Source organism: Muntiacus reevesi, chromosome X, assembly GCF_963930625.1.
Source record: "Muntiacus reevesi chromosome X, mMunRee1.1, whole genome shotgun sequence".
NCBI lineage: Eukaryota > Metazoa > Chordata > Mammalia > Artiodactyla > Cervidae > Muntiacus > Muntiacus reevesi.
Window position 1 is genome coordinate 98,873,392 of NC_089271.1, and position 27,172 is coordinate 98,900,563.

Genomic DNA, 27,172 nt, shown 5'->3' on the forward strand with positions numbered 1-27,172 from the left:
GCAGCTAGAAGATGCTAAGTAAGTTGTCTTACTTGGCAATGAATTTGTCTCTGTGGCCATGGGAGAAAGTGTACATAGATCAAGCATCTTAGCCAACAGCCCATTTGAACCATGGAATATTCAAGTGGTACAGAGCCTCAACAATCACTGTGGCACATTCCACTCCTTTGACATCAAGTGTCCCATGTCCTTCAGCATAGTCTTTCCTTAGCCTGCTCTAGGAGCTATTGTGTAGCTGTCATTCTGTAGTAAAGCCCACCCAAAAGCTCTTCCACCTTCTGGACCACAGCCTCTGGAGGGCAGCCAGAGAAGTTGAACTTCTGGTTTAGGAATTCCACATTGGAAACCATGATGTACCCATTTGGCCCAGGCCAGGTCTTTGAAAAGTCAACATATGCTTTGTTTATCACTTACAGTGCACAATGGGAAGGTCAGGGCCCCCTCAAAGAAAGACTGGATAAGCATCTTGTTCCAGTGCTCTTTGAGCTTTTAGGAAGGAATTATGGCAGCTGCTCCCTTCACAGGGAGTGAAGAGGAAATTGAGGAGCCAAGACAAGCATAGAGCCAATTGAGTCCTCAACAGGTGGACCAAGCAAAAAGGCCCTTGTCCCAGGGTAGCCTCACAATTTGGAGTAGAGGCAGGACAGCTTTTGCTGATCAGAAGCAGAGGCATAGTGGCCTCGAACCTCCAGGCTGGCCATGAACTGTGCAAGAACGTTTCACATGCTAGTGCTGATGCCTAAGTACAGCAATAAGAGTAGGTGTCCAGGTACTATTTTAGCAATTTGACCTGGCTACAACAGAGAAAGGTGAGATTTTGTCTTTTAGAAAATATTTGTTGTTGTTTAGTCGCTAAGTCATGTCTGACTCTTGGCAACCCCATGGACTGTAGCATGCCAGTTTCTGCAGCCCATGGGATTTTCCAGGCAAGAATACTGGAGTGTGTTGCCATTCCCTTCTCCAGAGGATCTTCCAAACCCAGGGGTCGAACCTGCATCTCTTGCATTGGCAAGCGGATTCCTTACCACTGAGCCACCTGGAAGCCCTTTGTATAATGTATCTTGTGACAGGGTAGAGATTGAAAAACTAGTCTTTCTATCCCAGACAGTTTGAGAAGAACTGCTCTTAACTAGAGGTTCCCCAGCCGAGGGGTGGACTCAGCAGGGTAGAAACTGGCATCTGTATTTTTAACCCACCCCCAAGTGAGTCTGAAGTCCACCTGTGAACCAGTGGGCCAGTGTTGTAGAACCATCTCCACTTCAAACATATGTTCAACCTCCACCTTCCTGTGGCCATGCAACCACTCCTTGCACACCTCCAGGGTCAAGGAGGGTGCCCATTCTGAGGCAGTGGCCCTGATCTTGAAAAAGTGCTTGCTCAGATGGAGCTGGATTGCTGATGGGCAGCTGGGCCCCGTCAGACTCCACTGGAGTGATGTCTATGGTCATAGGGTGCCTGGGTCAAGTCTTTCCACTGACCTGCTGCTCAGGCTAAGTCCCTGTTTAGACTCCCAGCCCCTCAAGGAAGTCCTGCTGTGCACACCACCTGTGCCTGCAGAGCCTGCTGCTGGCTTCCTCACTGCAGTCACCAGGGCCACCATGTCCTTTTCTCCCTCCTTCTGACCTCCTTGCTTGCCTGATAGAGTGTGGGCAAATTTGATGTATAAAGATTCGTTCAACTGCAGTGTCATTAGCACTGAGTTGCCATGGCTACCCCTGCAATGTGCCCATATCTGGCTCTAGAACTATTTCCACTGTTTCCCAAACCATCCTCTGCCTCGACCATAGCCTCCTAACTATGCTTGACGATCTCCCTTGAAATGCCTATTGGTCTTCAGCTCTTGCTCCTTCAAAGCAATTCTGGCTTCGCTGTCCCCTTACCTTGTCTATCTGGGTGGAGACTGAGTGGCAAATATTTGTGCTTTGGAGCCTGAGTTGTCTATGGTCTTTGAACACTGTGTGTTAGCATGGTGTGGTGTTCATAGACAAGGACAGGGGCTCAGAAAGCTACCACCTGACTAACTCACTGGGCATCTCTGGAAATCTCTACCCCTCTTTAAGCCTCAGTGTCCTCATCTGTAAAATGGGGCTGCCTTTCTCAGGGACTTCTTAGGGTTTTGAAATAAAACAAATGACTTGAAAGAACTTTATCATGGTTGAAGTATTATCCACCATAAAGGAGTAGCTCTCCTCAGGACCAAAGAGGAAAGAGGTCTTTCCATTCTGCCAATGCTGTGAATTTGTTTATATGGGAATTAAGAAGAAATGGACAGAATAAAGACCTCAAAAGACATAAGTCAATTTGTATAGAAGAGCAAAGAGAAAGACTCATCCTAATAGATAGAGCAGAAAGAAAGACTTGTCCTACAAGATAAGATATAATACAAAGTTAAAGCAATTTTTTTAAAAAGCAATATGTACTGGTGTAGGAAACAAAAAACAGATCCCAAGGAAAATAATAGCAATTTAATATATATGTTAAAGTTGGAACAACAAACCAATAAGCAAAACAAGGGTTTTTAAGTAAATAGTGCTGAAAAAATGGTTGCATTCTCACTTCACGCCACAAATAAAAAGTGATTCCTGATGGATTAAAAAACCTAAATATAAAAGGTAAAACCAAAAAGGTATTGAAAGAAAATGTAGAATACCTTTAGGTCTTGGAGAGGACAGGGATCAGACTGAAAATAAAACCTTCAAGCCATACAAATTGATAGGTTCAATTAAATAAAAGTAAGGATTTCTATTCATAAAATGATATCATTGGGAATAAAAAAATAAATGACTAAGAGGTGAATATATATGTGATGTCTAAAACCAAACCAACAAGAGGGGATCATTCAGAAAGAAGATAGGAGTTCAAATTTTTAAAAAAGAAAAGAAAAAATAGAGAAAGTATTTAAACAAGCAACTTGCATAATAGCCAATAAACCTGGGGGTGGATGCCCAAACTTGCTAGTAATCAAGGATGAGGAAATTGGAAAATACAATAAGATTCTCGTAGCCCCTATCAGTTTGGAAAGTATTAGAAAGTTCAAAAATACCAGATGTCAGCAAGGACTAGATGAAACCAGAGCCCCCATGCCTTCCTGGTGGGACTATAAGCTGAACTACCTTTTGACACATGTGCACCCGTCATGATTGATTCATGTCAATGTATGGCAAAAACCACCACAATATTGTAAAGTAATTATCCGCCAATTAAAATAAATTATTTTTTTGAAAAAAGAAAGAAAAGTAGGGGTAATGATATCTACCTCACAGAATTATTTTTTAATTGAGAAAGGGACATGTATCTAAAAACTGTACAAATCCAAAATAAAAATGAACTAAATGCAAAAAAAAAAAATCTTTATTGGCGTATAGTTGATTTACAATGTTGTGTTAGTTTCAGGTATACAGCGAAGTGAATCAGGTACACATATATCCACTCTTTTTTTAGATTCTTTTCCCATATAGGTCATTACAGAGTATTGAGTAGAATTCCCTGTGCTATAGGATAGATTATCTATTCTATATACAGCAGTGTGTATATGTCAATCCCTATCTTCCAATATATCCCTCCCCCACCTTAGTCCCTGGTAACCATAAGTTTATTTTCTACATTTGTATCTCTATTTCTGTTTTGTAAATGAGTCCATTTGTAGCCTATTTTTAGATTCCACATATAAGTGATATCATGTTATTTGTCTTACTCTGTCTGACTCATTTCACTTAGTATGATAATCTCTAGGTCCAGCCATGTTACTGCAAATGGCACTATTTCGTTCTTTCTTGACCTACTCTTTTGGAGAGGAAACCAACAGGGCTTAGTAGCATTAAGTTCATGTGTACTCTGTGATCCACTAAGCCCACATCTGGGTGTCTATCCCAATGCAAGTACCATTGGAACATGTCCAAGGAGGGCCATGGCATGAAACTGGGGACAGGCCATTTTTCCATCCACAGGAAAATGGATAGTATAAATAGAATTCTAAGCAGCAGTTTGAAGTAACCAGATGTATGTGCAACATAGAGTGATCTCAAAATTATAGTGCTGTTTTTTTTTTCAAGCAAGAAACAGAACAAGATTTATAGCACAATAATATTTATGCAAATTAAGAACACATACACAAAACAACACTATATTTTACAAGAACACATACATATTCAGAGATGCATCTCAAATGCATTAGAGTGGGTGTCCATGAAAGGGAGGAAAAGAGGTGAGGATCTGAAATAAAAGAGGAAAGACATAAAAGGAGAAGGGGTCCTCATATACCCCATAGGTGATTTTAGTAGCCGGCCCTGAAATGAGACATGCATTTAATTCAACTCTCTACACCCGAAGTCCACAAATAAATCTCAGTAATAAGGTTTTTGTTTTTTTTAAGTGAAAAGAAGGGAGAGGAGAATTGGGGATGGATGCTTCATGAATGTGATGTTTACTTTTGGGGTGGCCAGAATGTTCTAGAACTAGACACAGGTAATGGTTGTATAATACCGTGAATGTACTAAACACTAATGAAGTGTATACTTTAAAATTGTTCAATGATGAACTTCATGTTATGTGAATTTTCCCACAATACAAACAAAAAAACGCAGGGTTGAAGAAGAGCAGAAAGGAAGACAAATCAGCCATTCAGGGCTCCTTAGAATGCAGTTCACTGCCCTTGACTCTCCTAACCAAAACCCTATCTCCAGTCCATTGGTGCTCAAGGCCAGATGCCCCACTGCAGCACAACGACCTCTTGGGCCTGGGCCAGGGCCTGTGCAAAATTGATGGTAGTACCCTGGGCTTGGGGCAGGATGCCTGGCTTCTGGCCCTAGCTTGGCCAGTGCCTCCTTGGGGAGCTAATCCTGGCCCTGTTTACCTCACAGGCTATGGCAAAGCTCGGGTGGACTGATGTATGGGAAGGTACTCAGCACCTGATAGAGAGCTGCACTGGTGTAAAGGATTATTGGGGATTTTTATGACCATATGCAGAATTGCTCACAAGGCAATTTCCTCTCCCTTATACTTTCCTGACATGGCAGCCAATTTCCATTTCTGTGACTTGGGACTTTTGGATGCAGTATCGCAATCCTTACCCTTTTCCCCAGGGCTTGCTAAAGATTTGGTCATCCTCCTGATGTCGAAACAGTGACTGAAAGGCACGCAGTTCAGAGGGTTGGTCAAGAGCCAGAGCTCAGAGTCCATCCCTCAGACACAGGACAGAGCTCTGAATCTATAGCATGTGTGTGCAGGTTCACGTCCACGCACTAGGCTCCATGTCCAGGGGCCTTCATCCTCACCCTGCTGAGAGATGACCTTAGAGGGGCCAGCTCTGGTAAAGTGGGACACTTCAAAGCTATAGGACAAGCTGCTGAGAGGTTTGAGGACATTTCCTTTCTTTAGGTGGGTACTGACTCATCAGAAAAGACCCTGATGCTAGGAAAGATTGAAGGCAGGAGGAGAAACAGATGACAGAGGATGAGATGGTTGGATGGCATCATCAACTCAATGGACGTGAGTTTGAGCAAGCTCCGGGAGATGGCAAAGGACAGGGAAGCCTGGCGTGCTGCAGTCCACGGGGTCGCAATGAGTCGGACATGACCGAGCAACTAAACAGCAATAAGACGGGCATTGGCAGCTCTATATTTGTTTGGAGGTCCCTGCAGTTCCCTCACTGGTACTACTGGGGCTCAGGGTGCTTAAGAAAGCAGCCCTCCCCAAGGTCTTGGTGTTCAAGTCTGGAACTTCAGGTTGGAGAAGATCAAGGCTGGAGCTGGTAATGCTAGCATTCTAATGTGTGCTTCTCTTACTAGAAATGTCTGGTCTTGTCTCTCTGCCTGGACAGCTCCTAACCATCTTTCAATACTTTCCCTAATTCTCATAGACAAGGTTGGTCCCTGCTTCCCTGGGCTTCATAGCAACTATTCATTGAGCCCCTATTGGGTGTCAAGCACAGTGCCAGGACCTGGGAGTACAAAAGGGATCCAGATGTGGTCTCGCACTCACAGAACTGACAGTCTAGTTAGGAGAGAAAGAGAGATATGGCACAAAGGAAGAAATAAATGAGGACAATAGAAACAAGCAGTGCTGGCTAGAAAATTAAGACGGGATGACGAGTGGCTAAATGGCCACTTTAGAATGGATGGCCAAACATGGTGACATTTAAGCTGAGGACTGAATGTCAAGAAGAAGCTGGTAATGTATAGATTGAGGGCAGAGGATGCAGGCAACGGGAACAGCAAGTGATTAAGTAAACATTACAGAACCTCTGCTACCACAAAACAATGATAAAACACACAATGCCTTGGGCAAAGTACCCTGCCGCCCAGCTTGTAGCAAAGATGAAAAGAAAACAACGGTCATAAAGCCACCCCCTCCCTTCAAGGCTTTGGAGGTTTGACCCCTTGGATTTGTCTTTTCATTCATCCAATTGCTTCTAGTGGACAAGAGCTCAGAGTGCTGGAGCCCTGGCCCTCCAACAGGAAGTACTTTGACAGAGCTGGCGAGGGGGCGCAGAGACAGTGGACCCATGTGCCACGTCTGACTCTGCCACTTACTCGCCGCACATCTGTGGTGAATCACTTAAATGTCCTGCACCTTGGTTACTGTCGGGGCAAAACTGGAAACCAGCTTGTTGAGTTAATGGGAGGCTTCAGTGAAAGCACACATGTATGAATATAGGGCCTGAAGAAAAAGGCGCCTACCCCAGCCGAAAGACCATGGAAGTCTGTTACTCTGTTTAACATGAGGACCCCGAGGCCCAGGCTTGCCAAGTGTCACCCTAGATTTGCTTCTGGCCCCAGGTCTTGGACAGCCTAGGTGTAGGCCCGAGTTGGCCCTCAGTGTCTCCTGTACAAGAGGCTTGAGACTGTTTGTGCAGCCACCCCCACCCCCGCTCCTTTGGGTCCTTCTTGAGCCGACAGAATGCTGTTGCCACTGTCCTCTGGCAGGGCTTGGCACAAAGACAGAAATGCACGCAGCAGGTGATGTGTGAGCTACGTCCACAGGAGCTCCCCTGGGCCCCGGGGGGCTCTCTGTGAAGGGCAGAATCCTCGTTTGGCTAGGAATGTAGTCGTAGGGGTCCACGGCTTTTCCTGCTCTGATGCAGAGCTCGAGACTGGGTTGTTCTAGGGCCACCACCACCTTTAGGAACCCCCCATCCCGCACTGCCTCCTTTGTGGTGAACAGCAGAGGGAGTAGCTTCCCAAGGACGCATCCCCTACTGCCCCACGGCCGGCTGCGAGCAGATAGACACGGTAGCAAACTGAACGGAGGCAGAGGACGAGGTAAGTGGGAAATGGAGGACCGGGACATGGGCCTCGGGGCTAAGAGATACAGGCAGGGGCAATGGGCAGCTAAGGATGTAGGTGATGGGCAAGGATGGCCCAGCCCTAGGGGAAGAGGCTGGCATGGAAGGCCATCCACCCAAGGGAGGATCCTAGAGACAAAAGGGTCATCCTACACGAGATCTGCCTGCAGCTCAACCGTGCTCCCGCACAGATGGCTCGTCTCTGGGGGTGCCCATCAGAAGCAACTCCCACTGACGGCACATTGACTAGGAACCCACTAAAACCCAGCAACCTTCAAGGATCCCCTTCCCCGTTGTCTGGACTACAAGCATCAACAGCCCCATATGGCACGTGAGCTCTGAGCTGATCTCCCCCTCCTGCCTGACTCCCAGGGTTTGCTGTTTCCCCTGTGTCCCAGTGAGTGTCCCTGAGGCAGTGCTTAGGACAGTTAGGTGGGTGGGGGTGGGCTTAGCTGCTCCCCGGATTCTGCCACTTGGGATGCTGGGAGAAACAGAGGCAAAAGGGCAGGAAGAAGGAGCTGGACGGGCAGCTTGGTGGAGAGAAGAAAGATGAAGAGAGTTTGATGGTGGAGGGAAGAGCTGTGAGGAGGGAAGGAGGGATGGTGGAAGGCAGAGAGAGACCCACACAGAGTAGCAGGAACAATGAGAGGAGAGGAGCAAGAGGGGAGAGGCTGGGAAAGGAGGGCAGAGAGCTTCTGAAAGAATGACCAAAGGCGAGCAGACGAGGGTAAAGGATTCTGAGGCCAGAGATGCAGAGAGGAATAAGGGATGGGGAGGAAAAGGAGAAAAAGGACAGGATGAGGAGTGGAAAACAGGCCTGAAGACAAGAGTAAGGAGCGGAGAGCAGCCTTGGGGGAGACAAGGAAGGAGGGGGAGGAAGGCAAAGGGGGAAAGAAGGAAGGAAGGAGAAAAAAGGAGCAGGACAGAGGCAGAGGAATGGCCAGAAGGTACAGGGACAGCAAGAGAGCTATTGAGGGAGAAAGAGGAGAGGAGGGAGGAGGGGCAAGAGAAATGGGAGAAAGAGGGCAAGGGGTGCAGGGCCCGGGCAGAAGAGAAGGACCTGGCAGAAAAAGGAAGGGAGGAGGGAGACGCAGAGGAGAGAGATCCGGGGAAAGAAAGGCAAAGAGGGTTAAAGGCAGGGGAGTACCACTTCAGGTGGCACCTGGGACCTGGGTGTGAGGGATGACCGGTCAAGCCTGTGAAGACCCATTTCAAAAAGGATGTGACCATGGCCAGCTGGCCAGGCTCCCGGGAGACACCGTGGCATTCCCCAAGAGTAAAACCAGTATACGTTCACGAGCTGCCAAGATTGTCTCCACTCCAGAGCGACACTGGCACCACCCCTCCCCTTGGGGTGAGCCCCACCACCCTGCAGAGCTGTGCACTCAGCGCTGGGTATTGGGTGCTGCCTGGCTTCCGAAGAAGTCAAGTTGTGCCAGCTGTCATCACCGGGGCCATGAGTCACCAGAAGTCTCCTGCCTCTCCCTTCCTTCCCTCTCTCCTTCCCCACTTCTTTCTTCCTCCACTCAGAACTGGCCACAGTCTGACTTCTCCTGCAATTCCCTTCATGCCCCAGTGAGCCTCACAATGGAAGCTAGGCAGAACCCAGTTGTGTGGGGTATGCTTCACAGCTGGCCGCCCCCTGCAGCCCCCACTCCTCTGCGTAGCAGGGCAAAGCTCCCTCCAGCTCCAAGCTGTGGCTTTGCAGGGCCACGAACCCAAAGGACTACATGTCCCCAAATGTGAGGCGGGCATGACACAAAACTAGCTATGGTCACTGGCTCTAAAAAAATATCCTCTTGAAATAACAGGCAAATATGAACTAATGGATAGGATTTATGTGCCATTAAGAAATGACTCAATGCACGGCAAGGTTTGAAAATATAAAGTGGAAAGTTTTGTTTTGTTTTGTTTTTTTAAAGAGGCAAAAATCAAATTCCAGGCAGATTCAGCTCAGAATCTTCAAATGTCACCCATTAGTGCTTTCTCCATGTGGCTCGGATGTTATCTCCGCACTTAGGTAAACAACCCATCAGAAACCTGGGTTAGGGGGCCACTGTGACTAGGGGTAGAGGTGGGAGGGGGCTCGGGAGCAGCTTCCAGGTCACATGCCCTCAGCAACCAGGGCACTGACCTGCCCACACCACAGGGATCTCCTGTGGAGAGTGCCGGAGCTGTCCCGTAGCGGGCACAATTAGCTCTCAGCACGTCTGCACACCACAGTCACAGCCTGCCTTGTCTCTGGGTCAAGGAAAGCTGTTTTCTGTTTCACAGGGTCAGAACTGAAAAGGAAGCGCAGGAAGGAAGAGCCTGTGAAATAAGCTGTGTTCCCGGGACTCTCTGTAGACAAATTTCCTCTTTCCCAGAGTTTGCCACCCCACCAGCCCTTGCCCCCACCCCACATCTGCGCAAAACTGGTTTATCTCCTGAAACCACTCTGTGCTATGTATACACTGGACACCCACTTGTTTCCTAAAGGGCCATCCATTAATTTCCTAGGTTTAGAAGGAAACATAAAGCCAAGCACGGTCAAAAACAAACAAAAAAAATAAAACTTAAAAAAAAAAATTTTTTTAATAAATAAATAAATAAATTATGCTGTTTGTTACAATCAAAAACAGAGAAATACAGTGGCTTCTTCATTCTGACAACCAATATTCATTGGCGTCTACTCTGCACCAAGCACTCGACAGAGACAAGGAGATGGAGCCCCAAGAAGGGACTTGTTTCAGCGGGGCTGGGGGATCCCTGGAGCCCCCCAACTCAGGGTAGCTTTAGGAAAGGTCAGTTTCAACTTGAAAACTGGGGAACCCGTACCAGCCCTTGCAAAAGAAGGGCAAGTAGGGAAATGACAAGGGCCCTGAGTGGCTTCTGTGCCCAGCAGGAGGAGGCCGCATTCCCGGCCACCATGGTGCACCCCAGAGAGCGCCATGGTCTGCAGGGAGGGCTCCACTCAGCCTCTCTTTCTAATCACATTGCCCATCCAAGCGCTGTGCGATGAATTGATTGGCAGAGGTGACTCACAGGCAGACAGCCAGCATGGTCACCAAGCCCTGTCTGCATTCCCAATTTGCCTGCTCGGGGTTGTCGCCTTGCTAATGTTATTTACCAAGCCTGATGCCCCAAATGCCTGTCCCCGGGCCCCTACAAGAGCCCTCCAACCATTGCCTCTGGGACGCCTGTCACGCCTTGTCACAGCCTCTCTGAGTTCAACAGGTCTGGGCAGCCTGTCTACAGACTTGCCTGCTCACTCTTTGGGCCGCAGGAGCCAGGAAGGCGGCTTAGTGACCCCAGCCTCACCCTCTCAGAGCAGATCCCACAGGGGAATGACCCACGGTTACCTCCCTCCTGCCTCTCCTCGGCAGGAAGGGGGTGTCGACAGGGAGGGAGAGAAGGGGCGAGGGGCGAGGCTCAAAGAGGGGATGGGAATGTGGAGACCTAGGGCGGGTGCCCAGGGAGGCCTTCCTCCTGCCATGTTCGATGCCTACGGCTGCCCATCTCTCAGCACCCAAACCCCTTCTCACCCGGGGGCCTTGAGGTGCCCGTGCTCCCGGGAGTCCAGGACCAGCAAAATTGTTCCCGCGACGTGGAGGGTGGCCAAGGGCTTGGAAAGCGCCGCGGCGCGCTCCATCGGCGGAGCGAGAGCGCCCCCACCCTGCCTTGTGGCCGGAGGTGGAACAGCAGCAGGGCGAGCGGTCCTGCGCCTAATGCAGCCTGGCCAGCGAGCACCTCTCAGACCCGGCACCTCTCAGGCAGAGCCCAGGCGGCTGCCGTCCCGATCCCAGCCTCCTGCCCACCGCTCCTCGCTGGGCCTCCAAGACCTGGGTCCCAGGGGCTGTCTCCTCCCAGCGCTGGAGGGACCAGCTATACCTTGGTGGGGCTGGGACAGTTCTACCTCCCCAGAACTAGAGTGTTGCAGAGAACTTACTGGTGATACAGATAAGGAAACAGAGGTTGCAGATTCAAGGCAAGCCTTTGTTCATGGAGAACGCCAAGAACATCTGATTATTACCATGTCACCACTGCTCCCACCCAACACTAGCCCTAAACTCTCTAACTACCCAGCTTGCACTCTTAGATCAACAGAGAGTCCGGCTAGACTGCAGGTACTCAGGCCCTCAGGAGTACTACAGAACCCAGTAATACCCACTCTTCCAGCTGGCTTCAGAGTCCGCCGCTCCAGAAAGAAATTGGAAGGACTTGGATGTGGCACAAGTCCAGATTATGAAACTGAGTTGGCATTTAAATGACCTAATAACAAATTGCCCAAATTTTATTTGCTTACTCAATTCAATAAAAGAGAAAAAAGAAAACCCATCTAATTAAATACATTGACCTGTAGAAACTGGCAACTCTGAAAGTCTGCCTGGATGTTAGCTGTTTGACAAATTTGAGTGATGCAAGGGTATGAGTGGAAATAAGACAAACCCATTCTCCTCCCACCCCCAGAAGGGCTGCAGGGGGCCCTAAGAAATGCATTCCTTAAAATAAGCTGAAAACTGAGCCCCCCCCCCTCAAAAAAAAAAGAAAAGAAAACTGAGCCCGAAACGGGAAGAAACTTGTCCAAGTTCAACCAGTGAGGCCAAGTTAATTCTAGGGTCTGTGGAGCCCAATTCACTGGGTTCATGCACCACTCCAGCAACAGACTGGGACTCGTGCCTTGCTCTTCAGCATCCTTCCCCCATTAGCACCTTGAACCTGGACCTGGCATGTCACCTCGCTGGCCCAGACAGCTCCTCTGCATCCTTCAAGACCCTAGGCAAATTTCAGGTCCAGGACAAATCTGTCCATGGAGGACAAAACAGCAACTTGCTCATACCCGCTTAGAGCACTGCCCAGTTTGAGTCACGTGTGTACAACTAAGTGGAAGGTTTTGGAAAAGGACAGAGCCTCACCAAGCCAAGAAAGGATGATTTGATTGGAAACAAAGACAGTATCTTCTTCCTCAACTTCCCCGCTGTGTTATACTCCAGCTTTCCAAAGGTAGATATTTTCAGGTCCCCAGCATGTTCCTGGGCTCCCAGGCCAGGGCCACTATCAGGCCCTCCACAGGCACGGCCCTAGTTCCAACCAGAGAACTGAGCCTGTTTGGACTTGTGCTTAGCAAACCTTTTAGCTAGAGATGCATTTTCATCACCTTCTGATCAAGGCTAGCTGGTGTCAGGCCCTAAATCAGCTTGTCTTTCTAGGGAGATGTCTGCCTCGAAGCAGACTAAGAAGCAAAATCATTTAGTCCTTGGCAGCTCTGTCCATGCCAGGGGGAGGTGACCTGCAACTGAACCCACAGCCAGTATGGCAAGCCATTGCTCACGGTGGGACCAGATGGCACCCCATGCCTGCTTACATGCACTCCCTGTTTAGCTGAGTGGATTTCAGGGTGGCAACAAGGATACCAGTGTGGAGGTGACTGGCCATCCAGGAGAGAGCTGGCGGCTTCCCAGACTCAGGTGGGGCTGGTGGAGGTGGGAGAAGTGCATGGATTCTGATTTTATTTTGAGAGTAAAGTAGAGAGTATTTCCAGGCTGATCAGATATGGTGGATGAAACAAAGAGGGGAGTTCAGGATAGCTCCAATGCTTAGGCCTGAGCAACTGAAACGGTGTACATTTCATGACTGATGTGGGAAGGGTGGGAGAAAGCTGGCTTGGAGAAAAGTAATTAAGAGTTGAGTTATGACCGTCTTCATCTTGAAACACCATCATCCATGCTTCACCTTCATGGGTCATTGGAAGAGTTATTAATGTAATCCTTTAAATCAGTCTTAAATCAGCTCTCTTTTTTTAGGTCCATGCTAAGGAATAATATCCATAACAACGAGTGTTTTGTGGGTTAGTAGTATTTTTTCTGAATACACATTAAAATAGTAACAGTCAGGCCCCCTTGCAGTTCAACCCTGATATTCCTTCTATACACAGCTTCTAGCTGGGTCTGGGCACCTGGCACACAGACTTGGACAGAACCATCGGCTTTGAAACCCAGGACCATCTGAGGGCATCTAAAGGGGTCACAGCGGGGCATTCAGGGAGACCGACGTGGTCCTACAACTCAGAGAGGCTCTGTGAGGAGCCACCTAGCTACCTCCGTGGGCACCCCTCAGCCCTCTGCTTGGTTAGGGGTTCACAGAGAAGACCCCACCACCCTTTCCTGAGGTCCATGCGCCCTCTGGTGGCCAGGTTCCTTATCTCTGTGAACCGGGGGCTTCCTGGCTCAACGTTTCCAGAAGAGGGGAAGCTTCTACCTTGCCCACCGCCCCCCAACACCTCTCCCGGCCCCGAGAAGAAAGCAAGAGATCGCACTAGCTTTAGGCTCCAGACTGAGGGACAGATAGTGCTGAGTCTGAGACTTGGGCTGGGCCAATGTGGGGGCGGCAGTCTGCAAGCCAGGCAGGAGCCACTGAGGGTCAGACGGAAAGGGGAGGGAAAGTGGTGGGCAGGAGAAAGGGCTTCTGTTTTCTATAGGTCATCAACGCAGAGAAAAGCAAACTCATGACCATATACCAAGAGGGCAATTTACCTTCGTGGGTATGTTCAGAGGAAAAGAAAAACATTCCAATTTAAACATTTTTTAAGAGCAGGGAATTTCAGACTGTGCTGAATAAAAACGACACATAATGGAAAATGTACTTCAGTTCTTATATTACAGCCAGTTATGGGAGAGAAGCGGGGGTGGCGGCCAGAGACAAGCAGGAGACAGTCACGTTGTTGCAGAGAGCAACTGAGGAGGGGGCTGGGCAGGCTGACGGAGCTCGCAGAGAGGAACACTGCCTAGTGTCCACACCCAGGTGCTCACAGCAGCGTCCACATGGGGCTTAACATAGGTGCCCATATACACACATTCACACGCTCACACGCCCCCAAGCTGCACAGATATTCCTGCTGTTGCTTCTGCATCCTCTTCTCAATGAACAGTTGATAAAGAATCCGTCTGTAATGCAGGAGACCCCAGTTCGATTCCTGGGTCGGGAAGATCCACTGGAGAGGGGGTAGGCTACCCACTCCAGTGTTCTTGGGCTTCTTTGATGGCTCAGCTGGTAAAGAATCATCCTGCAATGCAGGAGACCTGAGTTTGATCCTTGGGTGAGGAAGATCCCCTGGAGAAGGGAAAGGCTACCCACTCCAGTATTCTGGCCTGGAGAGTTCCATGGACTGTATAGTCCAGGAGGTTGCAAAGAGTCTGACACGACTGAGGCACTTTCACTTTAAACTGTGTTTAGATGAGAAAAGACCAACTGCCAAACAGTCACTGGCAGTCTGGGTGCAAGGGGGTCTCGCCTTGAAGGTTCTGAGTCTGTGAAGGCTCAGAGAAGGAGGAGCTGAGTCTTAGAAGAAAAGGCAGAAAAGACTGATCCAGGAAGAGGGAACAGCATGAGAAAAATCCTAGACACCTAAGAGAACATAGGCATTCAAGGCATCACAAAAAAAAAAAAAAAAAATGGGTGATTAAAATTGAAGAGGTCTGGGGAAAGGGAAGTGGGGAAGCAAGTGAGAGCTGAGAGCCCTGAAGTCTGCATCTCAAACTGGTGGGCTCCCCTTGTGACCCAGATATGTCACTTGCTGTTCCCGGGGGAAAACCAGATCCAAAATGCAATGTTCACCTGGTTGATGTGGACTGGAAATCAGGTACCCATTGGTGCTGGACTGAGGGTGAAATGCTGCAGATGTCTTGCAGAAACCAAGGCCATATTCTTCAGTGCAGTCATCTCCTTGCCTCTGGGCCCAGTGTCATCCTAGGGCTACAAAATTAACGTCTACTTCCAGTCCTAGCAGATTGTGGAAACTGATGGCCTTAGCACAGCCTTAGCCATGCGAGTCTGGGCAAGCATCTGGCTGGGTCTCTGGGGATTCCAACTCCTAGTGGCCTAACTTCTCTGGAAGTGAAGGGGAGAGCCTTTTCTTTCAGTCCTATACCCTAAGGGAGGGCATTCAGAGAACACTGGCCCATCACAAATGCTGCCACCCTGCCACCCTCTTAGGGACCAGGGCCTAGGCATAGAACATGTTTCAGATATCTGCAAGTAAGTTTTCCCCTGATTACGATTTACCACTGTAAGCTACAGAAGAGGTCAAGAAATTACATTAAATTTTAAAAGAAGTCTTGCTAAAAGAATTAATTCCAATGAAAATGGTGACAACAAAATTCAGGCAACAAAAGAAAAAATAAACTGGGTTACATCAAAACTAGAATTTTCTGTGCATCAAAGGACGTGATCAACAGAGTGAAAAGGCAACCTGTGGAATAGAGGAAATTTGCAAATAATATAACTGGTTTGGACTAATTTCCATAATATATAAAGTACTGCTACAACTCAACAACAACAAAAGAAATAATCCAATTAAAAATTGAGCAAAGAACTAAATAGACATTTCTCTACAAAAGACATACAAATGGTCCAGTCAGCTGCATACAAAGGGATGCTCAACATCAATAATTACATCAGGGAAGTGAATCTCAAAACTACAAGAGATACCAACTCACACTTATTAAGATGGCTACTGTGAAAAGAAAAAAGCAGAAAGTAACAAGTGTTGGTGAGGATATGGAGAACTAGAACCCTTGTTCACTGTTAGTGGGAATGTCAAATGGTGTAGTCATTGTGGAAAACGGTATGTCGTTTCATATTGTTCAAAATTAAACATTGAAATTGCTCCATGATGCAGCAATTCTACTTCTAGGTATACACTCCAAAAAGTGACAGCAGGAACTGGAACAGACAATTAATTGTAGACTCATGTGCATAGTAGCATTATCCATAGTAATCAAATGATGAAAATAATGCAAGTATTCATTGATGGATAAGTAGATAAATAAAATGCAGTCTATCCATACAATGGAATGTTATTCAGCCATCCATGGCTGATTCATGTCAATGCATGGCAAAAACCACTACAATATTGTAAAGTAATTAGCCTCCAACTAATAAAAATAAATGGAAAAAAAAAGAAGAAAATTCTGACGCCTTTTACAACACGATGAACTTTGAGAACATTATGCTAAGTGAGATAAATCAGTCACAAAAGGACCTACGTTATATGATTCCATTATGTTACGTATCTAGAGCAGTCAAATTCACAGAGGCAAAAAGCAGGATCGTGATTGCCAGAGCTGGAGGGAGGGAGAATGAGGAGAGGCTGCTTACTGGAGACCGAGTTTCAGTTTCACAGTTTGAACTGAGTTCTGGAGACTGGTTGCACAGCAATGTAAATATACTTAACAGTACCAAATTGTACACTTTAAAAACAAAGACAAATGTTAAAATTATGGATAAATTGTGTGTGTACTGAACCACTGTTAATAGAGATAGAGAGAGATAACTGGTATGCACAGAGACACCCGAGTCTGCAGTTAGATCCTTTGCACTAGTTAGCACTGTCCTTCAGGCTCTGGATCACCTGGTGGTACCCACTCAAGTATCTATGCCTTCAGGAAAGACTTCCCAAATCCCCAGACATAGCCTGCATGACTGTAAAGACATGGTTGCTGGCAAATGCAAGCATAGGAGTTTGGATGTGCTCGCTTATCACCCCAGTGAATAAACTTCTCCAAATGCCTCCTCTGTGCCAGGCATGTCTCCAATGCTGCCAGCAGAACAGTGAGAGAGGTTGTCTCGGCCTTGCCCGCAGAGAGCCCACAGTGGAAGCCAGATGCATCAAAACAGACCCCACCGTGTGATAAAGAGCCAGGACTGAGACTCACGAGCAGCTTAGAGCCTAGACTCATGATTGCCTAGTGTGGGAGCTGATTCAGACAAGGGAACCTTCTCCCAAAATATGGTACCTGAGCTGAGTATAGAAGGACCAGTAGGGCTTAAAGTGAAAGTGAAAGTCGCTCAGTCGTGTCCGACTCTTTGTGATCCCAGGGACTATACAGTCCATGGAATTCTCCAGGCCAGAATACTGGAGTGGGTAGCCTTTCCCTTCTCCAGGGGATCTTCCCAACCCAGGGGTCGAACCCAGGTCTCCCTCATTGCAGTTGGGTTCTTTCACCAGCTGAGCCACAAGGGAAGCCCAAGAATACTGGAGTGGGTAGCCTATCCCTTCTCCAGGGGATCTTCCTGACCCAGGAATCAAACCAGGGTCTCCTGCACTGCAGGCAGATTCTTTACCAACTGAGCTATGAGGGAAGTCCTAGTAGGGCTTAGGCAGGCAGCAAAAAACAGCAAGAGGTGATTCCAGGCAGAGTCTTGGGTAAGGGAAAGAGAGAAATAAGGGGGAAGAGATGGGTTGGGAGGAAGGAAGGGAGAGAATCTTAATAGCAGAGTGGAGCAATCACCACAAAGAGTTCAGAGGAATTTATTAACTTGTAAATGTCTCTACTGCAGATGTTAACTTGAAGAGTCATCCACGCACCATCAGCCTCAGCGCCTTCTAAGAAACACTCTGCATAGAGGGATGATGGCCAGACTCCTGCCCACCACCTTCTCCAGGTGCCTTGCCTGTTGGCCAACTGCTAGTTGCTCACTCCATGCCCTGGGGTGGATTGGAGACCAGGAGCAACCTCCTCCCCCTGGTCCAGAGAAGACCACAGGGTTCCCACTCTGGGTTGGCAGGCAGACAGAGGAATCAGCGGAGTAGGAATTGAAGTGAGCATCTCCTACCTGCCCCCCTCCACACCTTTTGCCTGCCTTGGGAAAAAGATACTGGGACCCGTGCTAGGTGTCTGCAGCTAGTGTTCGAACTACATACTGCTGCAGGGAAATGGAAATATTCAGAACACATATTAGAAAAGAGCCAAGTGGGAGGTAACTAGACACAAAAGAGCCTGGAGAGATGCTCCTCTTCTCTTCCTTCCTCAAACTTAGACAGGCTGACGTTTCTGGAAGCCGAGCTAAGCACAGTCTGTGCCCTGCACAAGATTAGCTGTTAATCAGACTTGGAGGAGGGCTTCTGGAGGATTGAGCACTAAACCTTCCAGCAGAGAGGCTTCTGGGAGAATTCAAGGGGATGTGGTAATGCATATATATATGTGGGGACTTACACAGCTCTTCCAGCCCTGGGGTCAAGGCCAAGGCTGGAGGGGCAATTGGGCCAAGCCATTATGGCTTCTCGGCAGGTGGCTCCGGGCTGTTCATCCCATCTGACAGGTAGTCGTCCTCATTATTCTGCTTCATCTTGGTTTCCAAAACTGTGATGCGCTGCTTGAGCTTCTGCTGGGCTCCTGTGTACTCAGCCAGCAGGCGGGCAAAACGAGTGTACAAGGTGTCCATGTTGGTCTCCAGCTGTTCTAGCTTCTCCTGCACATCTACCTCCATGCTGGCTGCCACCTCATTCTCATCCAACAAGCCCTCCTTCATCAGAATCTCCCGGCCTCTCTCCTCCAAAACCCTTTTGGCATCAGGGTACTCAGTCACAGCTTCCATAAGATCATCCTTGGACAAGCAGAACAGATCAGAGTAGCCAAGACTACGGATGTTGGCTGTGCGCCGATTGCCCATTTTGCTGCCCTTAATATTAAGGATACTGATCTCTCCAAAGCAACTCCCAGCAGAGAGCAGAGCATACTGAGTGACACCATCATCAGCCACCACTGCCAATTTTCCCTCCTTGATTATGTACATTTCCTTCCCAATATCCCCCTTGCGGCAAATGTAGTCCCCAGGGCTGAAGACCTGAGGCCGGAGCTTTAACACCAGTTCCACCAGCAGGCCAGCCTCACAGTCCTGAAAGATGCGCACTTTCTTGAGTGTGGACAGGTGGACGTTGATGGCTATCTCAGCCCTAAGTTTGGCTGGCAGGTTTTTGAGGACTTCCCGCTCATCCACACTCTTCTTATTGGTCCACAAGTAGTCAAACCACCTAATGACCTTGGCTTCCATCTCCTTGCTGACCTTTCGGAACTGCATATAATGTTTGACGGCATCAATCTTGGCCTGGAACTCAGCCCGGGTGGCATTCATGTTGGAGATCATGGAGCCCACATTTCCCACGATGGTGGCAAAGATGAGGACACCAATTAGGAAGTCAAAGATGACAAACAGGTACTCCTCATCCTTTACAGGGGGTGGTGTCTCCCCAATGGTGGTGAGGGTCAGTGTAGACCAGTAAAGGCAATAGATGTACTCCCTAGACAGGTAGCCATACTCAGGGTCAGTGATGTTGGGGTAAACCCAAGTGTCGACCCCAAAGCCGATGGACTTGGAGATGGCATAGTAGATGCAGGCATTCCAGTGGATGATGACCAAGATGTAGAGGACCAGGTTGCTGATTCGGAAGATGTTGGGGTAGCTAGTGCGTGTCTCAGTGCGGTCAAAGAACTCAAACATGCGGGCAAAGTGTAGCAGGCGGTTGAAGCGCACCTCAGGGTTGTGGATCCCCACAGCAAAATAGATCAGGTCTGTAGGGATGATGGAGGCCACATCCAGCTTGAACTGCATGGTATGGATGTAGTTGTCCCGCAACTTCTTTGTGTCTCTCACCAGTAGCCCCTGCTCCAAGAAACCTAGTGGAGACATAAGCCAATGTATATCACCTCTGACTTTGTACCTGTCCCTCCTAATAGACTAATGCTCAGGAATGAGCATATGATCAGTGAACCCTCCTTCCCAAGGAGGGTATAGGAGGCTCACACAGTATAGCTGGCCATAAGTATCTTAAGAGATTACCCCTAGATCCAAAACTCACTGAGCATGTAGGGAAGTTGAGATTCAAAGAGGGAAAGGCATCAGCCTGTGTCCCAGCCAGATAGCTGAGGCTAACACCATGCCAAGGGGATTTCCTGAGAATTTGGATTCAAGTCTTTGGACTCAGGGGTCATGCTCCTGCCTGTGCATCCCAGTTATCACTTACCTGTGCGCAGTCGGATGAAGAGGTCTGCAATGTAGATCACATCTGAGACGTAATCCAGCACCAGCCACACTATGTAGTAACCTTTCTGCAGGTCACTGAAGCAGGCTCTGCAGGAAGACAGTGCTGGCTTCACCCTCGAAGCCATCCAACGACTCCTGAAGTCCCCAAACTGATTGCCCACCACAAGCAGGGCTTGGGAAGGCCACCAGGGGCACTGATGAGTCACAGTCAGTCTGCTGTCCAGAAGACATGGATTCACAAGCAACTCCTACTCCAACCCTTTTTATACATAGACTTTGCTGAACGTTACTTGTCTATCTGACCCACTGGACTGTGAGCTCCACGGAGACAAAGACCACCTCTTAGTCATTACAACATACCTGGTCCCCCATGTCCTAACCCAGAGTACATCCTAGCCCAGGATTCAAGTGCTCAACAGAAGTGAGTTGAATGAAAAATGAGTCATTGGAAGAATGCCCATAATACACAGCTGACTAGCCTCCATGTTTGGCTCTTCAACACATACCTACTGAGAACCCAACATGGAGCACTGGCCAACCCACCCAAGAGAGAGTGATAGCTGATCTTAGACTCGAGGCAGTGGGAATGAAGAGAGGTTGGAGGCTGCAGGAGAGTGTTAGGAGGAATTGAGTCTTGCTGCCTGGGTGGGTAGGGGCCACAGGAGAGGGCAGAGGAAAGGACAGAACCCAAGATGACTCAGTGAGTATACAAGTCAAAGGTAGGAGCAGTTAACTCTGACTACTTGGTTACACTTCGAATGAAACCCAGCCCCCTCCCTGGTGCACAAAGCCTGCAGCGCCGGCCTGCACCTGCATCTCCAACACTACCTGCAGTCCTCCAGACCCTCTCTCATCACTCAGGTCTTAGCTAAGGCACCACCTTCTCAGAAAGGTCCACCCTGACTGCCTTTTCTCTAGTATCAGTAGCTCCCTGCCTCCAGTCTCTGAAGTTGGCTTGGGCACTGATATATTCAGGTTCACTGTCAGTGTCCCCACGAGCCTGCAAGCTCCAGGAGTGCAGAGACCATGCATACCTTGTTCACAGATAATCCCCAGCCCTGAGCACTGAGATTGGCACCCATTAAGGTGCTCAGTTAAATCTGTGGTGAATGAATGACTGAGGTAGTGTGAGCTCTGTGTCCAGAGCTGGACCTGGTTGCTCAGGCCACTCCCTCCCAGACCACTTTCTGCTCACCTGGCCACCAGTAGGCACCAGTTGTAGAGGACAGCCAAGGCAATGAGAAACAGCCAGCGGTAGTACCAGTCCCCGGCTGGGTCCAAGACAAAGAGTTCAAACTTCTTCCTGAGGAGACACACAGAGGCCAGGCTTGGGAACCAGCTCGCCGATGTGGCAGCACCCTGGCTCCCAGAGGCCAGAGGACCCTGAAAATGCAGTGCCTTGCGGGATGCCCAGGGTGACGCATGGGTTTTCTTAAAGCCTCATTTATGAGGAAGCCACAGCCTGGCACTGGGCATCTAACTAGAACTTGGTGGGTGAGAAACAGCCTTCTTCTGATTTTGACCCTACATGGGCCTGTTGACTCTTGTGCCCTCTGGAGGCCTCTTGCCGAGAGGGTGCATGAGGGAGAGTGCTGTCGCTGAGGCAGTCCTTGGGCCCCAGGGAGGGTCTTATACAGCATGGTGATGAGGGCTCAGGGCAGGTCCCCGCATCCCTCCTGGGAAGAGAGAGGGGCTCTGAGTGAGTGTGCTTCCTGCCCAGCCCCGCTGTTTGGTCTGGCCTCCAGCTCCCAGATCACTTTTCCAGATGCCGGGCCCTGCCTTGGCGGGAGTGCTTTTCCTCTACTGGCCGGAGGTGGGGAATGTCGGCCTGGCCAGACATCCCCTGTCGCCTACTCCTTCCTCAAAGAAGAGGCCCTCCAGACCTGCCTTCTCTGGCCTCCCCACTCACTCTGTCGTGCTTACTTGTTTCAGGACCTCCTCTCCCCCACCACCAGCCAGGCAACCCCCAGCATGGCCTCTTCACACTCCCACTCTGCACTCACATGGGCGCTGGGGTTGACATGGGCTCCACAGTGCTCTCTAGTTGCACCCTCCTCTGCACCCTTGGCTGAGGCCTCTTCCCACCCACATCTGCATGCCCTTGCCCCTTGCTTCCTGAGCAACAGGAGGAGCTCTGTGAATCGGTGGCGAAGGTGAGAGGAGCCAGCAGGGGATCCCACGGCCGGTGAGCCACTGGCCATTAGAAAGCCTTTGGGCACAGACCAAGGAACATTCTAGAGTGGAAAGCACAGCAGGCCTCCCTGGTTGTGGTCTGAGGAGCCCCACCGAGCCCTCCCAATGCCAGCTTGGGGCCCTTCTGGTCCCTCAGGCTCGACTGCTGTACTTGCTGCCCTCGCCGTCCTTGTCGCCTTTGCCGTCCCCTTGCTGTGTCGTCACGGTGTGGAGCTCAGGCCCCCGGAAACGCTCAAGGAACGAGTCAGGTCTAGGCTCCTCCTCACGGAAGTTCCTGTTAGCCCACTCTCTGAGGACTCCCACCAGGCGGGCAATCCTAGAGCAGAGAGAGGGAGCGTGAGGCATAGAAGACCTGCGCTTTGGCGAGAGGACCCGCGCCCAGGACAGGGGATGGGGCTGGGGCATGACTCAGCCCAGCAGCCTGAAGAGGTTACTCTGGGAAGACTTCCTGTAGGAGGTGCCATTTCTGTCGATTCTGAAGAACAAACATGGGGTCTCTGGGGCAAAATGGAGATGGTGCTTAGGGAGGACAAGTCAGGAGAAAGATTGCTTCAGGCTTTCTGATTTCTGCATGGAGCCCTCCATCTGAGCCCCTCTGCTGGGAAGACAATCTCCTCCTGACACTGCCACAAACAAGTCTGAAGAGAAACCTTCACCGGCCCCTCCAAACTTGCTGACAGCCTCCTCTAGAGAGAAAAGTTGAGCTAGGGCAGGGCTAACAGGGTTTCCTAGAGGTCTTGTTAGAAAGGCCCCTGGGACTGAGAGGACGCCATGATCTGACAGGCCCCATGGGAAGGAGGGGATGGTAGCAGGGCAGTTGTGAGACCCACCTGCGGAAGCCACCTCTCCTCTGCTGGGGGGCGTCCATCTCTGCCAGTCGCTGTAGCTCTGAGGAGGTGTCATCATCGGCCGCAGACTGTGGCCTGCAGAGGAAGGAGCAGAATTGACTGAAGGCTTTTTTTTTGTTTGTTAGTTTGTTTCTGTGCATACTTCATCTCCTATTAGCCCTCTCCCTTCCTAGAAGATACCTAGAAATCCCATGGTCCTTTTAGAGTCTGCACTTGAGCCAAGGATTGTTTACTCTATGACAATGAGGCAGAGCTGGGAGGAAGTAGCAGGCTCAAGGCCATCTTTGAAATGTTCCAGCCTCAACAAACTCACCGGCTGCTGGCCCTGTGGTCATCTTTGCCATTGGCCTTGATGGCAGGAGGGGCACGGTGGTTATTGGCTGGGGAGCTCTTCACACCATTGGTTTTTTCTGTCATCCTCCATGTACAACCAGGACCCTCACCTGCCAGGGAGAAGCCCAAAGAAAGTTCACAGAAGACCCCAGTACCCACATAAGAACCTCAAGTGAGCACTGAGAACAGCACCAGTCAGAAAACCCAGTCAGCAAACCCCAGCTCCCCACAGTATTGCTATGATGGTACAGGGCAAGATGCTGGTGCTCTCCCCGCCCTGACAGGTTATTTAAAAGGCAAACTGTGCTAAACTGCAATGTGTGTTTCTTTTTCTTTTACCAGAATGAATTATCTGACATGTGAACTAACAAAGCTAAAACAAAACAAACAAAAACTTGTTTCAGCCATCTACCGGCGACCCTGTTTACAGCCCTCTGGCAGAGACTGAAGCTGCTGAGCACCTCCAAACCAGTCACTGCCCCCAAATTCCTGCCCCATGAGAGGAGATGTACCTCCTTGGCCCAAAGAAGCTGCCACCTACCTGCTCAGCTCTCTGGTTGTCCTCAGGTGACAGTCCTGCCTCTCATTGACTTCTTCACCAGGGGCGTGGACTCTGGGGGCCCTTCCTTTAAGCTTCAGTCACATTCTTTCAAGCACCCTGAAGCTGAGGAATGAACAGTGGGTGGAGCTGAGGGTGAGATGAGAGAAGGGAGAGCACCCACTGGCTCTATAAGAAGTGGTGCAAGTGAATACTTTCTCCTTTGGGCTATGGAGAGCTTTGCAAGGGCTAAGCAGGATCATAACAAGGACGGTGTTATATTAGATAAAGAGCCTTCTGACTGCTAAGTGGAGTCTGGTCTGGAGAGAGCAGAGAGGTGGAGGGATGTGCAGTGGAGAAGTCTGGAGAAGATGGTACAGATAAAGCCCAAGAGAAGGAAGAAGCCATTGGAGGGTGGGGATTGAGGGAGAACAAGTGGGCAAGGTCACACAGGAAGAGCTGTGGAGAACCCCAACATTTAAGAATTGAGCAGAGGAGGAGACAGCCACAAAACAGACCAAGAAGGAGCATCCTGAGAAGGAAAAGTCCAGAAGAGAGACCTGGTGTTCCATGTGTGTCTTGCACGGGGTCAGGGAAGTGGGACAGCCCTTCCCCACTGAGGCTGCCCTGCCAGATTTGCTCAGAAAGGATGAGCATACCCCACGGATGACCGGTGGCCCCAACTGCTGGAGCTCCTACTGGAGCCCAGCCTTCTTCAGCTTCGGAAGTGGTCCCCATGGCGACAGCAGGCACGTCAAGCTCTGCAGTGAGTGGTAATAACAAGCAGCCTCAGAGCCTCTCACCTGCTGCTCCCTGTGGGAATGCGTCACCGGGATGCTAATGAGGGCACCTTAGGGATAGGAACTGGCATCCCTGTGTCCTCACTTGGACCCGAGAGGTGGCCAACCATGGTGACAGAAAGTTCCAAGCAATGCAAACAAAGCTGGGGCCACCTGCACTAAGCAGGCTTTCAGGGCTGGCCTCCTGGAAGCCTGAAGCCGAAGAGGGGCTGGAACACAGGCTCAAAAGTGGTACTCTGTAGAGACCTGTTCAGTGGCTGAATGGCTGGGGTGGAACAGTGCAAGTAATGGTCCCACCCATGGCACGGGTGTAGAGGACACTGGTGTGGGAGGCGGGACCCGGAGTACAGAGTGAGCTCTGCTTATAGGAAGAAGGCAGAGGAGGCCAAGGCCAGCCCAGGGAGGCTGCAAACTCCAGGCCGAGGACTCGGGATAGCTTCTTGCTGATAGAGAGCCAGCATCAGCCCTGTTTGCCAGCACTCAGACCCCTCCCATCCTTCCTGGTCATCTGCGATAGCAGTGACCCTGAGCCTACAAGGGGGGCAGACCTGGGGGCACATGACAAGTCATATGCCCTCTCTGAGTTTCTGGCACCAAGACAGATTCCTCTCCCATGATCCCTGCTTCTTCTCTGCCAGAAACAGGCTCTTCCTTCCGTCTGGCTGCCACCCACACTGCCCTTCAGGAGAACTGCCCCTCTGGCCGGCCGCTCACAGGGAGCACCTGGGCAGTCAGCTATCCGTGGCCCACAGGTAGCTAGCTAGGCCAGTGCTTCTGGTCTACATGCTCGCTCCAGAAAGTTCATCTAGTTCCAGGCTTCAGTTACCACCACGTCCACACCCAGGCATCTCTTCCAAGGTGCCCACTCATCTCTCCAGTATCTGCCGGGCATCTTCTTTTTTGAGGTGCCTCAAACTCAACCTAGTTAAAACTCAGCTTGACACCTTCACCTACAAATTGGCTTCTGCTCCAATTTCCCCACCTCAGAACATGGCCTACCCTCTACCCAGTCACCCAAGCCAGAAAACTTCAGTCACCACCTCCAAGCAGTTTCCTTCTCGGTTGATTATCCCCTCTACAAAGTGTCAAAAAATCTTTCCATTCACTGCCCTCTGTCCCCAAGGCCTTGGCTTAGTCTCCGCCTTTCCAGTCACCCTCCAGGCCTGGGGCAGCAGTCTCTGACCAGCCCTGTGCTCAATGGGGTCTGGACTAGGAGGGGAGACGTGGACACCATAGGGTTGCTGGCAGTTCAAGCTCTCAGAGGCAGTGAGCACTCTCGTAGCATAAAAGCAGAGGAGGAGGCTGAGGGGAGAGTTCTGAGGAGATTATGGAGGACAGGCCCCAGGAAAGGGAGTCTCAGGAAGGGAGGAGCCTGAGTTGAGAGCTGGAGCGGCCGTGTGTCAAATGCTAGGGTCCTCGCTGGCCACCTCGTCAAAAGCAGAGAGGGCATGTTTGCAGGGTTTCTGATTGAACGGTAGGAGGTGAGGAACAGTAGATGGGGAATGTAGCTAACTCTTTCTAGAAGTTTGAGGGAGAGAGTAGGAACCGGAAGATGTAAATTTGTAAGCTTTTTGTGTTGCTATTATTGTTACCATTGTACAGAAAGGACATAGGGAAGCAAAGTTTGAGGAGGGATTCAATAGACAGTGAAAATATCTGTGCTTATAACCCCAGTTGGTGCTACTGGGAAAGAACCTGCCTGCCAGGGCTGGAGATGAAGAGAGGAGGGTTCTATCCCTGGGTCAGGAAGATCCCCTGGAGGAGGACATGGCAACCCACTCAGTATTCTTGCCTGGAGAATCCCATGAGCTGAGGAGCCTAGAGGGCTACAGTCCATGGGGTCGCAAAGAATCAGACATGATTGAGTGACTTAGCACACATATAACCACAGTTAGGGCTGGAGCTCATGAAAGATGGATAGAATGGGTGGGTCCAGGGAATAGAGGATGTGAGAGGTGACTTACAAAGAACACGGAGCAGAGAGGCTGGGTGAACAGGTCAGAAAGGGGAGGAGGTGACAAGCAAACATGTTAGATGCAGCTAGGGAAGAGTGAGAGACAGGTGAAGAGGCTCACTCATGCCAACCCCCAGCATTCTCAGCGAAACGGGAAGGGTTTCATCTTCAGAGGCATCAGGCTGCAGTAAATGCACTGGGGAAACCAAGCAAGTGTCCACGCAGGGCTAAGCTGCATGAGGAAGACAGCAAATATAGTTGTTAAAGACAAGAGATGGACAGCGAACGTAGATAGGAGGGAGGCCTTCAAACCAAGAATGCGTGCGTGCATGTTAAGTCACTCAGTTGTGTCCGAGTCTTTGAGACTCTATGGACTGTAACCCACCAGACTCCTCTGTCCATGGGATTCTCCAGGCAAGGATA

General features: G+C 49.8%; 1 protein-coding gene across 1 annotated transcript; it reads right to left on the reverse strand.

Moving 5' to 3' along the window:
• Nucleotides 1-18,313: 18,313 nt before the first annotated feature.
• On the reverse strand, nt 18,314-23,541 carry CNGA2 (cyclic nucleotide gated channel subunit alpha 2). The gene is made up of 6 exons (XM_065916230.1): nt 23,438-23,541; nt 23,107-23,199; nt 22,428-22,592; nt 21,279-21,386; nt 20,064-20,170; nt 18,314-19,716 (listed from the first exon to the last, which is right to left on the reverse strand). Exons 1-6 carry the CDS (start codon nt 23,539-23,541, stop codon nt 18,314-18,316), a joined length of 1,980 nt encoding a protein of 659 aa, XP_065772302.1.
• Nucleotides 23,542-27,172: the final 3,631 nt, after the last annotated feature.